General features: G+C 37.3%; 1 protein-coding gene across 2 annotated transcripts in view; it reads left to right on the top strand.

Moving 5' to 3' along the window:
- Nucleotides 1-13822, top strand: part of LOC311070641 (meprin A subunit beta-like) — a 57274-nt gene extending 43452 nt beyond the window's left edge. For both annotated transcript variants that reach the window (XM_084094635.1, XM_084094636.1), the window contains 3 exons: nucleotides 7281-7340; nucleotides 10836-10895; nucleotides 11436-13822. In XM_084094635.1, the coding sequence (XP_083950761.1) occupies nucleotides 7281-7340; nucleotides 10836-10895; nucleotides 11436-11526 (211 nt within the window). In that variant the 3' untranslated portion in view covers nucleotides 11527-13822. The remainder of the gene's footprint in view (nucleotides 1-7280; nucleotides 7341-10835; nucleotides 10896-11435) is intronic.
- The last annotated feature ends 376 nt before the right edge of the window (nucleotides 13823-14198 follow it).

A 14198-nucleotide genomic window follows, 5' to 3' on the forward strand; every position in this document is an offset into this window, starting at 1 on the left:
TACAAAACAGAATCTTTACCTATTACGCCAGTTAAAGAAAGTTTGGTTTTCTTGTACGGGATGTCTAAACCTTTAGGCAATTTTGTAGGAATTATTGTAATCTCTGCACCTGTATCAAGCAAAACATCAATCTCTTTCTCTTTTATGCTACCTTTCACAAAAATTATTTTGTCATTATGATGGATTACAGGGGAAAGGTAGCTACTCACAGCCCCAACAATTAGTTTTTTTCCTGTTCTTTTTGTGCTCTTAGAAGAGCCTGAGCGAGCTGTCCTAAAGTTTCAGTGGACATTGGCGGAACTACGTCCGGGTTGTAGGCAGGCTGAGAAGGAACAGAATTATGCATTCTATTTCTTTTATTATCTTGTAACTTCTTCCTACACTCTTTCTCCCAATGCCCTAATTTTCCACAGTAGTGGCATGTACTTTCTTTTTTAGTCCATCTATTGTCTTGTTTTGTTGGGTTAAATGTAGCTGCTGCTATTCTCACTTGGGTTTTAACATCAGCATCTCTTTCCCATGTAGCTAACCTGTCTAGGTTACTTCTGAGAGTTCCGTTAGCCCACGTAACATGTAGGAATGGCAAGGCTGATCTGTACTCAGCTATAAGACCATCTGCCCAAACTCCTCTATCATCTAGTACACTTTCAGAATCCTCCACTATTCCACTGTACGTTGCAGCTGCCTTAGAACATCTTTCAGTGTATTCACTTATAGTCTCTCCTTTCTTTTGTACATATCTAGTAACTTTCGACCAATCTATTTTAGGTCCTAAGAGATTATTTAGGATTTTCAAAACACCTTCTCTCAAATCGCCTTTACTGGCATGTTGCAGTTCAGAAGTAACAGCAGACTCAAAATTGTTGAATTCAGATTTAGTTAGAATTTGTGACATCAGCTGTGTAACTTCTGGCAACAACATGTCGTAAAGACGCATTTTACTGATCAATGCTCTTCTAAATTCAGAAAAAATTTGTGCGTGCTGAGGGTAAACTCTGGGATAGTCTCTCGATATTTTTGGGTCCTAGCGCTTTGGCAACAGTTTGTATTTGGACAACAGAAGAGTTGAGAGGAACACTTTCAGTTCCCTCAATTCCCTGAGACCTCCTCCTAGCGCCACATACCTTTACTGAATCTACAGGCTCATCAGTTACTGATTGGATCGCTACATCTGTTTCAAAGAAAGCTTGTAAGTCAGGGTAAATGTTATCTGGCTGACTAACTTCTACATCAGTTTTTTCTATAGCTTTGTTGTGGCTCAATTTCTTAGTCAACGAAGATATTCTAGCACGTAGCTCATTGATCTGTTTCTCTAGCTCTGAGTTGCGCTTAGACTGTTCTGTAGCTTTTGCTAAAACAAATTCTCTGTGACAACAAATGATGTCCTTCATATTGTTTTTGCAGATGCTTGCTCCAAGCACCTTTTTACACTCATCTACTGACCAAGTTTTGTCTGGGTGAATTTCATATTTCTGAGTTAGTTCCTGTCTAACTTTTTCAGTGACTATTAGGTCCATTTGTTCTCGTAACATTTTTTTGAGTTCACTTTGTAACCTCAAAGGAGTTGCACGACCATCTTTTTCAGTAGTGGGGATCAGTCTAGCATTTTTCCTAAACATTTTTGTGAGTTTTCTTTGTTACCACACAATCAAAAACACTAAAACTTCTCTCTAGTGCAGGGGTGCAAACAGCGCGCTTTTCGGCGCCTCCCGCTTTTTTCACGTCAGTTTGGGTGACTTGTGTGAATCGTGCAGATCCGAAGAGTTTTTTTTTTAAGAAGGGGGGGGGGGGTGTGGTTTGAGAGGGTCTGATTATAATTTAACCAACAGTAATTCTGGATCGCGGCCGTCCACCAACAAGTAAATAGGAAATAAGCGAATCAGAACACTGCGCGCCAAACCAGCAGTATGTGCGCAAGCGTGAACCACTAGTGTTTCTGTCTCACTCTCACTCTGGAAGTCTGGATCTGCCACTGCATCACATTTCTCTCTGCGTGGCGTGGAGTGTCCGTTTTTATGTCGGCTCTCATGTTAACTGGTTAGAGCTTGTGTTAGAGCACAATGCCTGCGTGACACACACACTTCTCGAGCCGCGCCGAAACCGCGTGCTAGAAATAGAACCGCAACCGACGCCTATTTTTCACGCGACACGCAAGAGTGTTGGAAGTTTTCAGACAAAATAGAAGGCGCAAATACATATTAATAAATAACATTTTGATGATTGAAAGTCTCTCGGTTTTTGACAAATGCATATATAATTGTAATTTAAAAAATAGGCCTAATTATCGATTTTCAAATATTGCCCTTGTAGGCCTACAGAACGAAATATTCTGTAGCCTATTTTGCCGTCAATACTGCCGACGTTGTCTTTGCTGTATCAGGCTATACATATTATGTTTAACATCCAAATGTAGATGGTCTGTCGGCGCACAGAGCCACGCAGTCGCAGACAGCACGTGAAGTTCGTGAACACCGAATTCCCTTTTCTTTCTTATCTATTTGTGTTTGAACAGACATGTGCACGAAAAAATAAGCCAGTGTCCGTCTCAACGAGTTTCCCCGTAAACGCAGTCAAAATAAAACGGATGCGTGTCATTACCGGTATTAGATACGTGCATTCGTCTTAAAGGGACAGCACCCAATATACCTGCAGCTGTTTGTGTCACCAAAGTTAATCAAACAACAAAAGAGAAAGAGAAAAATCACGTTTTGTCAAAAGATAAACTGTATTAATACTTAATAGTTAATTTACCTGAAAAACATAAAGCACTGCTTTATTTCTCGTGTATTTGTGTTTTATTGTATTTATATTTGTATTTTGTTTATTAGTTTCTATGCAAATGCACTAGGCCTACCCTACACAATTACCCCAATCATCCTAGAATTATTCATTCTTTACAAAAAGAGCTATTCAAATCATCAGGTGAAATTGTTTTCAGGACGTAGCAGTAAAGCAAGAAGAAGAAGTGCAAGATAGTTTTTCTAAATTTCATTTGACTCTATGTGCCTATAGGGGTGGGTTGGGGATGGTGGCAATGTAGTATCTGGATATTTGCCACGGGACGAGGGCTTCGATTACCTCTCTCTTTTTTGACCATACATGTGTTTGCACCCCTGCTAGTGTCTACACAGAGGGTACACTTGTTAACACATCAGCTATTGTTAACTCTCCAAATGACCAACACTTCACACTTAACTTCCCTGCCTGCAAGAACAGAGGATAAACAGAAATAACTAGCACGTAAAGCTAATTCTTCTCTGCCTAAAGCAAAGGATAAACACTTCCCTGGCAAAGCAGAGGATAAACAATATTAACATGTAATGTTAATCTTCCCTGCCTGAACAACAGAGGATAAATTTCATCTCTAAAATATTTTTTTTTAGAGGATAACTTAATTAACAAAACCCTGCAGCTGTCTGTTAACTCTTCTCTGAACGGTGCAGAGGATAAAACACATATACTGGTCTGTAGCGGTTCTTTGAATGGAGTGAAACTCACCGAATCGTTGGTTGTACAGAAAAATTTAGTCTGGAACTCAGTCAGAAAAGTTCATTCTTTGTTGAGATCTTTGAGCTTGAAGTTTTCAAGGTTCCGTCTGGAAAGTTCATTCTTTGTTGAGATCTTTGTTGGGCTTGAAGTTTCAATCTTCAGATCTGGAAAAGTTCGTTTTTTGTTTCTTGAAGTTTCAAGGTTCCGTCTGGAAAGTTCATTCTTTGTTGAGTTTCAGTTTCTCCATCCGGGTTCACGGCACCAAGTTGTTGTGAGCTTAGACTCGAAGACCAGGAGACTTGGTTGTTTCTTCAGCAGGATTCTTTATTGAGAACACGAGCTGTCGGTAGCTGCAGTCACCAAGTCTGACGTGAATGTTCTCTTACAGTTTATATACAGCGGGTGAAATAAGTATTGAACACGTCACCATTTTTCTCAGTAAATATATTTCCAAAGGTGCTATTGACATGAAATTTTCACCAGATGTTGATAACAACCCAAGGAATCCGTAGAAACAAAAATAAGTTCAGAAATTAAGTTATGTGTAATAATGTGAAATGACACAGGGAAAAAGTATTGAACACATGAAGAAAGGGAGGTGCAAAAAGGCATTGAAAGCCAAGACAACTGCTGAAAACTTACAGTAATTAAAAAGCAATCCAGCCCCTTGTCCGTGCAAATTAATAACAGCTGGTTCAGTCCCAACGGATGGCCTACGAAAAGGTCTCATTGCCAAGGTGTCACACAAGACACATCTCATGATGGGTAAAAGCAAAGAGCTGTCTCAAGACCTTGGCAACCTAATTGTTGCAAAACATAATGATGGCATTGGTTATAGGCGCCATTCTAAGCTTCTAAATTTTCCAGTGAGCACTTTTGGGGCCATAATACGGAAGTGGAAAGACAATCATTTCACCATAAATTTGCCTCGACCAGGTGCTCCTCGCAAGATTTCTGATAGAGGAGTGAAAAGAATAATCAGAAGAGTTGTCCAAGAGCCAACACCAAGGTGTAATGGCGTTTTTAGGGTAATGTGCAATGCCATTTCTCCTCCAAACATGGTGTGTATTATGGCATCCAAACAGTTCAATTTTGCTCTCATGTGACCACACTAAATTCTCCCAGTATTTCACTGGCTTTTCCAAATGTTGTGCAGCAAACTTTAAACGAGCTTCAACATGCTTTTTTTCTTCAGTAATGGAGTCTTGTGTGGTGAGCGTGCATACAGGCCATGAAAGGTGAAGTGCATTACTTACTGTTTTCCTTGAGACAACAGTACCTGCTATCTGCAGGTCTTTTTGAAGCTCTCCACAAGTGATCCTTGGCTCTTGGACAACTCTTCTGATTATTCTTTTCACTCCTCTATCAGAAATCTTGCGAGGAACACTGGTCGAGGCAAATTTGTGTTGAAATGATTGTCTTTCCACTTCCGTATTATGGCCCCAACAGCGCTCACTGGAACATTCAGAAGCTTAGAATGGCGCCTATAACCAATGCCATCATTATGTGTTGGAACAATTAGGTTGCGAAGGTCTTGAGACAGCTCTTCGCTTTTACCCATCATGAGATGTGTCTTGTGTGACACCTTGGCAATGAGACCATGTAGGCCATCCGTTGGGACTGAACCAGCTGTTAATTTGCACGGACAGGGGGCTGGATTGCTTTTTAATTACTAATAGTTTTAAGCTGTTGTCTTGGCTTTTCATGCCTTTTTGCACCTCCCTTTCTTCATGTGTTCAATACTTTTTCCCTGTGTCATTTCACATTATTACATATAACTTAATTTCTGAACTTATTTTTTTTTGGTTTCGTTGTATGTACGGATTCCTTGGGTTGTTATCAACATCTGGTGAAAATTTCATGTCAATAGCACCTTTGGAAATATATTTACTGAGAAAAATGGTGACGTGTTCAATACTTATTTCCCCCGCTGTACATTTAGGGGCAGGAACCGAAAAAGACAGGTTTAGGAACTGGTTCTAGACTGAGAGCATTGAACACCCTAATCCACTCAGCATATCTATTCAAACGCTGAGACCCGAGTACAGGACTGGCTGGACTTTCTTGCTAAAACACAAACTCCAAGAGTTTCAGTAAAACAGGACTGACCAGAGTCTTTTGCTAGAAAACTCTGATAATCATAATTTATACCTAACCTTAACATGCTAAATTCAATGTAAACCTAAATTAAACATTTTAATAAATTTGCAATCCCACAATACGACAGGGCTATTAGTCCAATAGTGCGCATATTTGGAGAAATAAATATTAATTATCACATGTTAGTAAATTATTTCGCCATACAGAAAAACATTTCTATTCATTTTCCACTGAATTATGCGATCTGAAGAGCTCAAACAGCGAACACAGCGAGATGTGTGTCTCTTCTTCCTGATTCGCATCAGATTTGACCTCGAATGATTATGATTAGCTGTACAGCATGTGCATGTTCATCGTGACCTCTTCTGTATGACGCGTCATGTCCACACTTCCTCATTCTGGACATCCATGATAACATAGCGAAAGTGACATCTCTTCACCTGAAACTAGAAGATAATAAACGCAAGATTTAAGTATGTGTGTTTTTTGTTCGATTTCCGTGCGATTCGGGGTGTTTTTATATGAATAAAGAATAAAGGTATAGGTAAACATAGCCCATAGCTTCACATAAAATCCTAAATATAACATATTTCAAAATCGTTTTTTTAATGGAAACCATAATAAACCGCGACCGGAATATGATGTATACTCGATGGTGTTTTAAAGTGAGCTCTTAATAAAAGTGTAATATTAATAAATTAAATTGTGTCATGTAGCTTGAGGCTACCTGTTGTGCTAATGCACCTGCTGCAGGAGCTTTCTATTCCATACAATCATTTTTTTTTTAAATAATTCGCATTTAAAGTTTCAATAATAGTTTTTTATTGTTTGTTTTCTAACAAGACTTAAGATAATAAGTGGATTATTCATGTATAGTGGGATTTACATAGCTGTCGATGGCCAAGCATTATGCCAGAAGAAAGGCTGTAATGGCTGAATTCAAACAAAAGAATAAGGATAAAAGAATAATGAAGGTGTGAAAGGTTAGTCGATTTAAATGAATAGAATATGAATGGGGCAGTTCTCCTCGCCAGACATTAGTCAGAGACTGTAAATGGGTGTTTAGAGGGCAATAAACTATGTGATGAGAAACTTGTAGCCTTCTAAAAAAACTTATCTGTAATCCTCCCCTGACATGGTCTTACAATAGGCTTCATAAAATGCATAATTTTCGAGATATCATCCTCAGACTTGAAATGAAGCATGACCACAATTGTGGCTATACTTTAGTTGTGGTTATAAGTTGCTATCCTAAATTCAAATCAGATTTTTATACATTTAATAAATATATTCGTAATATTTGTTGTTTTTGTTTTATGTTTGAGCTTATATATCTCAATATTAATAACAGTCTGGTTAATTTTGAGTCTTGAACTATAAACTCTCAAGGGTTGGCTTTCTAAATATGTGTGTATTATGTGTCTATTCAGAATGACTTATGAGCAGCAACCTTTTTATTTTGGGTATGTCATGTATGCATCACTTGCCAAAATTGGGGGTGACTGGTAAGGGGTAATATTTTTTGGGGCATTTTAAATAAATTTCAAAAAGAGACATACAGTAGCATACCTTTTAAAACAATTATTATTAATTAATCAAATTCATTAAATGTTATTCTTAGGAAATTGTTGCTTGAATAGAAACACTTTTCTGAAGGAAATTGGATACACTAACAGTATGTTCCCTTCTAGAGCTCTTCCCACACCTCATCAGACAAGTTCAACAACAACTACACCAAAACCTACTGAGGGGTAAGCCACAACCTCTTGCTGTATGGTCAGATTTTTTATGTGGATGGAAAATGTTGAAAAAAACCTCCATTATCATTATCAACTACATTATCAATATCTGCTTTAGTTTGACTGCAATTCTTAAGCAATAAGTTTAGGGAGGCTGTGCTATAATGTGTAGTAGTCATATATAATATCATCATGAATAAAGAGTTGTGAGGAGTGATGCACAGTAGCATACATTCACAAGTTAAAGAGAGACCACATGTTAAAACTTATTTTTACTAAAATATTTTAATAAGCAAATTTATGGTTGCATTATTCTGCTAGACATACGCTGAATTCAAAATAGCATACTACCACACTACTCTCACTATTTCTGCAATATCTTTATAGTGATTGGTATGCTAGTATGTTATTCTTAATTCAGCCACAGTCCCCAAAAATAACATAACTAATAAATAAAAAAATAAAAAAATCTGCTAATAATGGGGCATGATTGCATATTTCCATTGAGATATGCTTCCCAGTGTACCTTGGTATTCCTGTGTTAAGTAGGAGTCCTTCGTCTGTGCCAGTCTCACGACAGGGAGCTCAGACTTACGCAGGGCACTGGAAGACAGTCGAGAGGTGGCGTGATTACACTGGGAACCCCATTCGTCATCATCCGACGTAACTCGGAGTGACTACGAAAGGGAACATCTCGGTTACGTATGCAACCCTCGTTCCCTGAGTATGGAACGGAGACGTTACGTCTCCCTGCCACTTCCGCTGTACGGCTGGAACGCCTGAGTTCAGTCTCGGCTCCTCAGCGAAGACATATCTGCGTGTTGCCAGCGTACTTCCTTATATACCCCCGGCGTGGGGCGGAGATACGCTATGCAAATTCCGCAGACCCATGGCATTTCATTGCCATTGGCTCGTTTTATATACTCGAAGGTGAGAGGCTTTCTAAGCGAAACCCCATTCGTCGTCATCCGACGTAACGTCTCCGTTCCCTACTCAGGGAACGAGGGTTACATACGTAACCGAGACGTTTCGTAGTACAGAGCCCCTAAGGCACATAGTGGTTGAAAAAAAATATAGAATTAGATGGGAGAAAATATAATCAAAATAATAATCAAAAATAAAATGATTCCCCCGATAAACTTTGCATTCACTCGCAAATCTTTTGAGAAACGCAATGTTTTTGGGGGGAACCCAAAAGTTTTTGCGAGGGGACACAAAGGTTTTGGGAGCGAACGTAAAGTTTCTCTGGGGAACGCAAACGTTTTTGCAAATGAACACAAAGGTGTTCATAGGTGAACGTAAATGTCATATTTTTTTTCTTCACAATCTTATATTTTTAGGGGCTCCGTAGATCACTCAAGTGATGCTGTGCAAACACAAGCACGAAGCACCGCAAAGAAGTCTCTCATGAGAACACACATTTCATGAGAGAACACAACAGGTTTAGCAAGAGAACAGAAAAGTTTTGCGAGCAAACTCAAAAGCTTTGTAAAATACTTTTTCCTCCTATCCTATTTTCTTTCCACCACTATGTCTCTTTTATCAAAGTGTATTATAGTGTATAAAGTAAAGACATAGTTTGGAAGATGTTTTTTGCACTTTCTTGCAAAAAAAACCCTTGCTCGTCAGGGATCACCGGTGATCCCGCATTATTGTTGTTCAAAATTCATTACTCTTTAAAACATCACACTCTTACTTGATCTGGACAAACTCAGCATTATAAGAAAGATTTAAGACTCCAGCTTCGATATTTGACCACTGTTTATGATTCAAGTGGTTTGCAGTGACATTAATTTCTTAATTTATGCCAGGAGTGCAAAATAATTCATCTGTAACGATCGTTATTTTTAATAGAAATAATCACTCACACAACATTCATTCTCGTCTTCTCCGGTTTATTTGTGTTCAAATACATAACGTTATAATATACAGCATACGACAGGGCTATTAGTCCAATAGTGCGCATATTTGGAGAAATAAATATTAATTATCACATGTTAGTAAATTATTTCGCCATACAGAAAAACATTTCTATTCATTTTCCACTGAATTATGCGATCTGAAGAGCTCAAACAGCGAACACAGCGAGATGTGTGTCTCTTCTTCCTGATTCGCGTCAGATTTGACCTCGAATGAGTATGATTAGCTGTACAGCATGTGCATGTTCATCGTGACCTCTTCTGTATGACGCGTCATGTCCACACTTCCTCATTCTGGACATCCATGATAACATAGCGAAAGTGACATCTCTTCACCTGAAACTAGAAGATAATAAACGCAAGATTTAAGTATGTGTGTTTTTTGTTTGATTTCCGTGCGATTCGGGGTGTTTTTATATGAATAAAGAATAAAGGTATAGGTAAACATAGCCCATAGCTTCACATAAAATGCTAAATATAACATATTTCAAAATCGTTTTTTTAATGGAAACCATAATAAACCGCGACCGGAATATGATACAAATACTCGATGGTGTTTTAAAGTGAGCTCTTAATAAAAGTGTAATATTAATAAATTAAATTGTGTCATGTAGCTTGAGGCTACCTGTTGTGCTAATGCACCTGCTGCAGGAGCTGTCTATTCCATACAATCATTTTTTAAAAATAATTCGCATTTAAAGTTTCAATAATAGTTTTTTATTGTTTGTTTTCTAACAAGACTTAAGATAATAAGTGGATTATTCATGTATAGTGGGATTTACATAGCTGTCGATGGCCAAGCATTATGCCAGAAGAAAGGCTGTAATGGCTGAATTCAAACAAAAGAATAAGGATAAAAGAATAATGAAGGTGTGAAAGGTTAGTCGATTTAAATGAATAGAACATGAATGGGGCAGTTCTCCTCGCCAGACATTAGTCAGAGACTGTAAATGGGTGTTTAGAGGGCAATAAACTATGTGATGAGAAACTTGTAGCCTTCTAAAAAAACTTCTCTGAAATCCTCCCCTGACATGGTCTTACAATAGGCTTCATAAAATGCATAATTTTAGAGATATCATCCTCAGACTTGAAATGAAGCATGACCACAGTTGTGGCTACACTTTAGTTGTGGTTATAAGTTGCTATCCTAAATTCAAATCAGATTTTTATACATTTAATACATATATTTTTAATATTTGTTGTTTTTGTTTTTATGTTTGAGCTTATATATCTCAATATTAATAACAGTTTGGTTAATTTTGAGTCTTGAACTATAAACTCTCAAGGGTTGGCTTTCTAAATATGTGTGTATTATGTGTCTATTCAGAATGACTTATGAGCAGCAACCTTTTTATTTTGGGTATGTCATGTATGCATCACTTGCCAATATTGGGGGTGACTGGTAAGGGGTAATTTTTTTGGGGGCATTTTAAATAAATTTCAAAAAGAGACATACAGTAGCATACCTTTTAAAACAATTATTATTAATTAATCAAATTCATTAACTGTTATTCTTAGGAAATTGTTGCTTGAATAGAAACACTTTTCTGAAGGAAATTGGATACACTAACAGTATATTCCCTTCTAGAGCTCTTCCCACACCTCATCAGACAAGTTCAACAACAACTACACCAAAACCTACTGAGGGGTAAGCCACAACCTCTTGCTGTATGGTCAGATTTGTTATGTGGATGGAAAATGTTGAAAAAAAAACTTCATTATCATTATCAACTATTATCAATATCTGCTTTAGTTTGACTTGAATTCTTAAGCAATAAGAATTGGGAGGCTGTGCTATAATGTGTAGTATACCCCACTACCACACTTCTCTCACTTTTTCTGCAATATCTTTATAGTGATTGGTATGCTAGTATGTTATTCTTAATTCAGCCACAGTCCCCAAAAATAACATAACTAATAAATAAAAAAATTAAAAAAAATCGGCTAATAATGGTGATATAGTGAATAAGTGTTTTGCATCATAGTTGCTGCTGCAGTATTGTAGATTTCAGCACACTGCTTTGAACCCAGGACCATTTTATAATGATACATTTATTAAAATGAAACCGTTGCATGAACACTCCAAAAATGTGATGAAATTAATGTTTTCCATTTAGGGGCCATTGTGTAGGCAGAGTTTTCAATTTATCGTATTTATCATCACATCTGTATTTCTCTCTACTTTTAGTGAATGTCTGGACATATTTTGCAACTCCAGTGCCAAGACTGTTTCTTCTATGATCCTTTTGGTGTTTTGCTTCATTTTCCTGGTGAATTAAACATGAGAAGCCACTATTAATCACTACCCAGTGTCTGACTACACAAGAGTTATAGTCATTGTCAGAGCACTGCATCTATCTTCAGCCTTCTGAGTATGATTCCATTAAATCCATCCATCCATTTTCTGAGGCACTTGTCCATTTCAGGATTGCATGGCCTATCCCTTTAAAGCTCATCCCAGCATCTCAGGTCATAAGTAGAGAAAAACACTGGATGGATGGCTAGTCCATCACAGGGCTAACACACGCATTCACTCTTTCACCCATGCCTTTGGACAATTTATAGTCTCCCATTCACGAATGCTAGAGGTCTTGTGGAGAAAACCTGAACACCCAGAGGAAACCCATGCTAAGATGGAAAGAATATGTTCCTGTGCTTGAAACAGGGTTCGTACACTTTTTCCAAGGTCAAATTCAAGCACTTTTCAAGCACTTTCCAGGTCCATTTTAAATCTTTTTCCAGCACCTTACACTACCGTAAATTACATACCAATACATAGTTAAAATTATTATTTAGTGTTTTTATCACATCAAAAGAGATAAACAGCCAAATGTTTCATAATAGCAGAGCTGCACGATATTGAAGAAAAATTAGATATGCGATAACTCATTAAATAATGCGATATTCAATATGCGATACGATAATGCTTAAAGTGTGTCAAATTAACTTAAATTATCTTTAAAATATCTTTAAAATTATATAACTTACACATACGTGTTTCACATTCTTTTTGTGATAAGAAAATATCCCTACAACTTCTGACAGTGAACATCAGTGTTCTGTAGCATAAGAAGTGTTATTTTAACATCACTGGGGTTTAGGGGTTCAGGTTATCCTACATTAGGTTTATTTAACAACAGAAACTGATTAATCAAATGTAAAAATAAACACTGCTTAGTTTTCACTGCATGAATTAAATATACTGATTCTTATTAAAGCTACAAATGTTAGCCTATTCAGCCAAAAGCAGTGAGTGATTTTCTTTGTCTTTTGTTCATGACCCCAGTTATTGCAAGCCTTTGCGATATGCAATTATGCATATTGTAATATATACATTTGCAATATTTCGATATATTGTGCAGCCCTAATATTTAAGCCAATCACAAGTGTTATTCTTCAAAATGTATCACTAAGTATATGAATAATATACTTTTCCTTATATTAATGTCCAAATATTGCTTACCAGATAATGTGATTTATAGGCTGTAAAACTGAATTAATTTCAAATATGAAGACTTAGAAATATTCAGAAATATTTGACAGGCCTTTCCGTTTTGGGACACATTCTTGATATAGACAAGGTTTGAACAATATCTGAGTGCACAGGCACCTGCCTGATAAATGTATTTCATTGCCAAGATGTCTTGGGCCAAGACATAACGTTAGCTAATACATTTAAGTTACTGGAATAGAGCAGTGTAAATATTGCATAGGGCCATCCTAAACCTTACAGTAACAGTATACTTCTTATGACACTGACTGATTTCAGTTCAGCAATCAACGACTGTTGTTATGCACTGGACTAACGTTTGCAGGTTAATTTGCACGTTACAGTTCTGTAATTTTGGCAATGTTCACTGCATATTCCACAAATGAACGTGACATAACGGACATGCAATACTTACATCACATTATCACACCAAGTACTCTCAGTCACTAATGGCCCTTTCAGATAGGACGCGGATCGCGCTGCGCTATGAAATGAAACCGATATATTTCAATGGCTTGCGCCGCGCGACTGGGACCAAAGCGGAGCTCAAGCGAGCTCGCGCGCACGCCGCGGTCAAAGTTTAAAATAGTTGAACAGTTGCCGCTGCATGGCCAATAAAAACGGTGCATCCAAACAACCGCGGATATCAAAATGAAAACTCCGCCTACTTTTGCTCTGGCCAGCGTAACGCAAATCAATCTGTATCTGATTCTGAAGGGCTAATTTTTTTTCTCCATTTAATAAAGAACTATTTCGTCAGAAAGATATTTCTTGTGAAAGAAATACAGTTACAAATTCAAGCATTTTCAAGCATTTTATCCAAAATTCAAGCACTTTTCAAACCTTGAAAACACAACATCAAAATTCAAGCACTTTCAAGGATTTCAAGCACCCGTACGAACCCTGTTGAAACCAATGAATGTGCATTTAATTAAGCTTTTTACACAGATTGTATCTATATTCACTTGCCTGTGATAAAGCAATCAACATGTTAATCTTAACTCTATATCCAGTGATTACAAGTGTATATCTCTTTCATGTTTCACAATCTCTTTAAAGTTTTGATTAAAATTTTGCAATATCTGAGACTGTCCTTCCTTCCTGAAACATTCTGGTGACATCTACATATCTAGTGACAAAACAACTCCTGCTGTAATACGTTACAGAAAATCAAGAAAATTAGTTGGGCAGCACAATGATTTCGCTGAGAACAGCAACAGCATTTTCATGACAGAGTTTACATGCTGTGTTCTTTATTGAAGAATAACCTTATTAAGCCTACTCAAATCTAAGTTTTGAGGCATTTGCAGGTGGCACATGCCACTTGAAGTTACAGCACAATAGTGATGTGACAACTGACAATAGAGTTTAGAAGCTTGTGTCAAAAAAGTATTGGAGACAAAAAATTGGGTTCACTCTTGTGATGTGATTCTACTGTGCAAGACTTTAAATGTATGTATT

The sequence above is a fragment of the Abramis brama genome, assembly GCF_963993115.1.
Source record: "Abramis brama genome assembly, chromosome: 20".
Taxonomy (NCBI): domain Eukaryota; kingdom Metazoa; phylum Chordata; class Actinopteri; order Cypriniformes; family Leuciscidae; genus Abramis; species Abramis brama.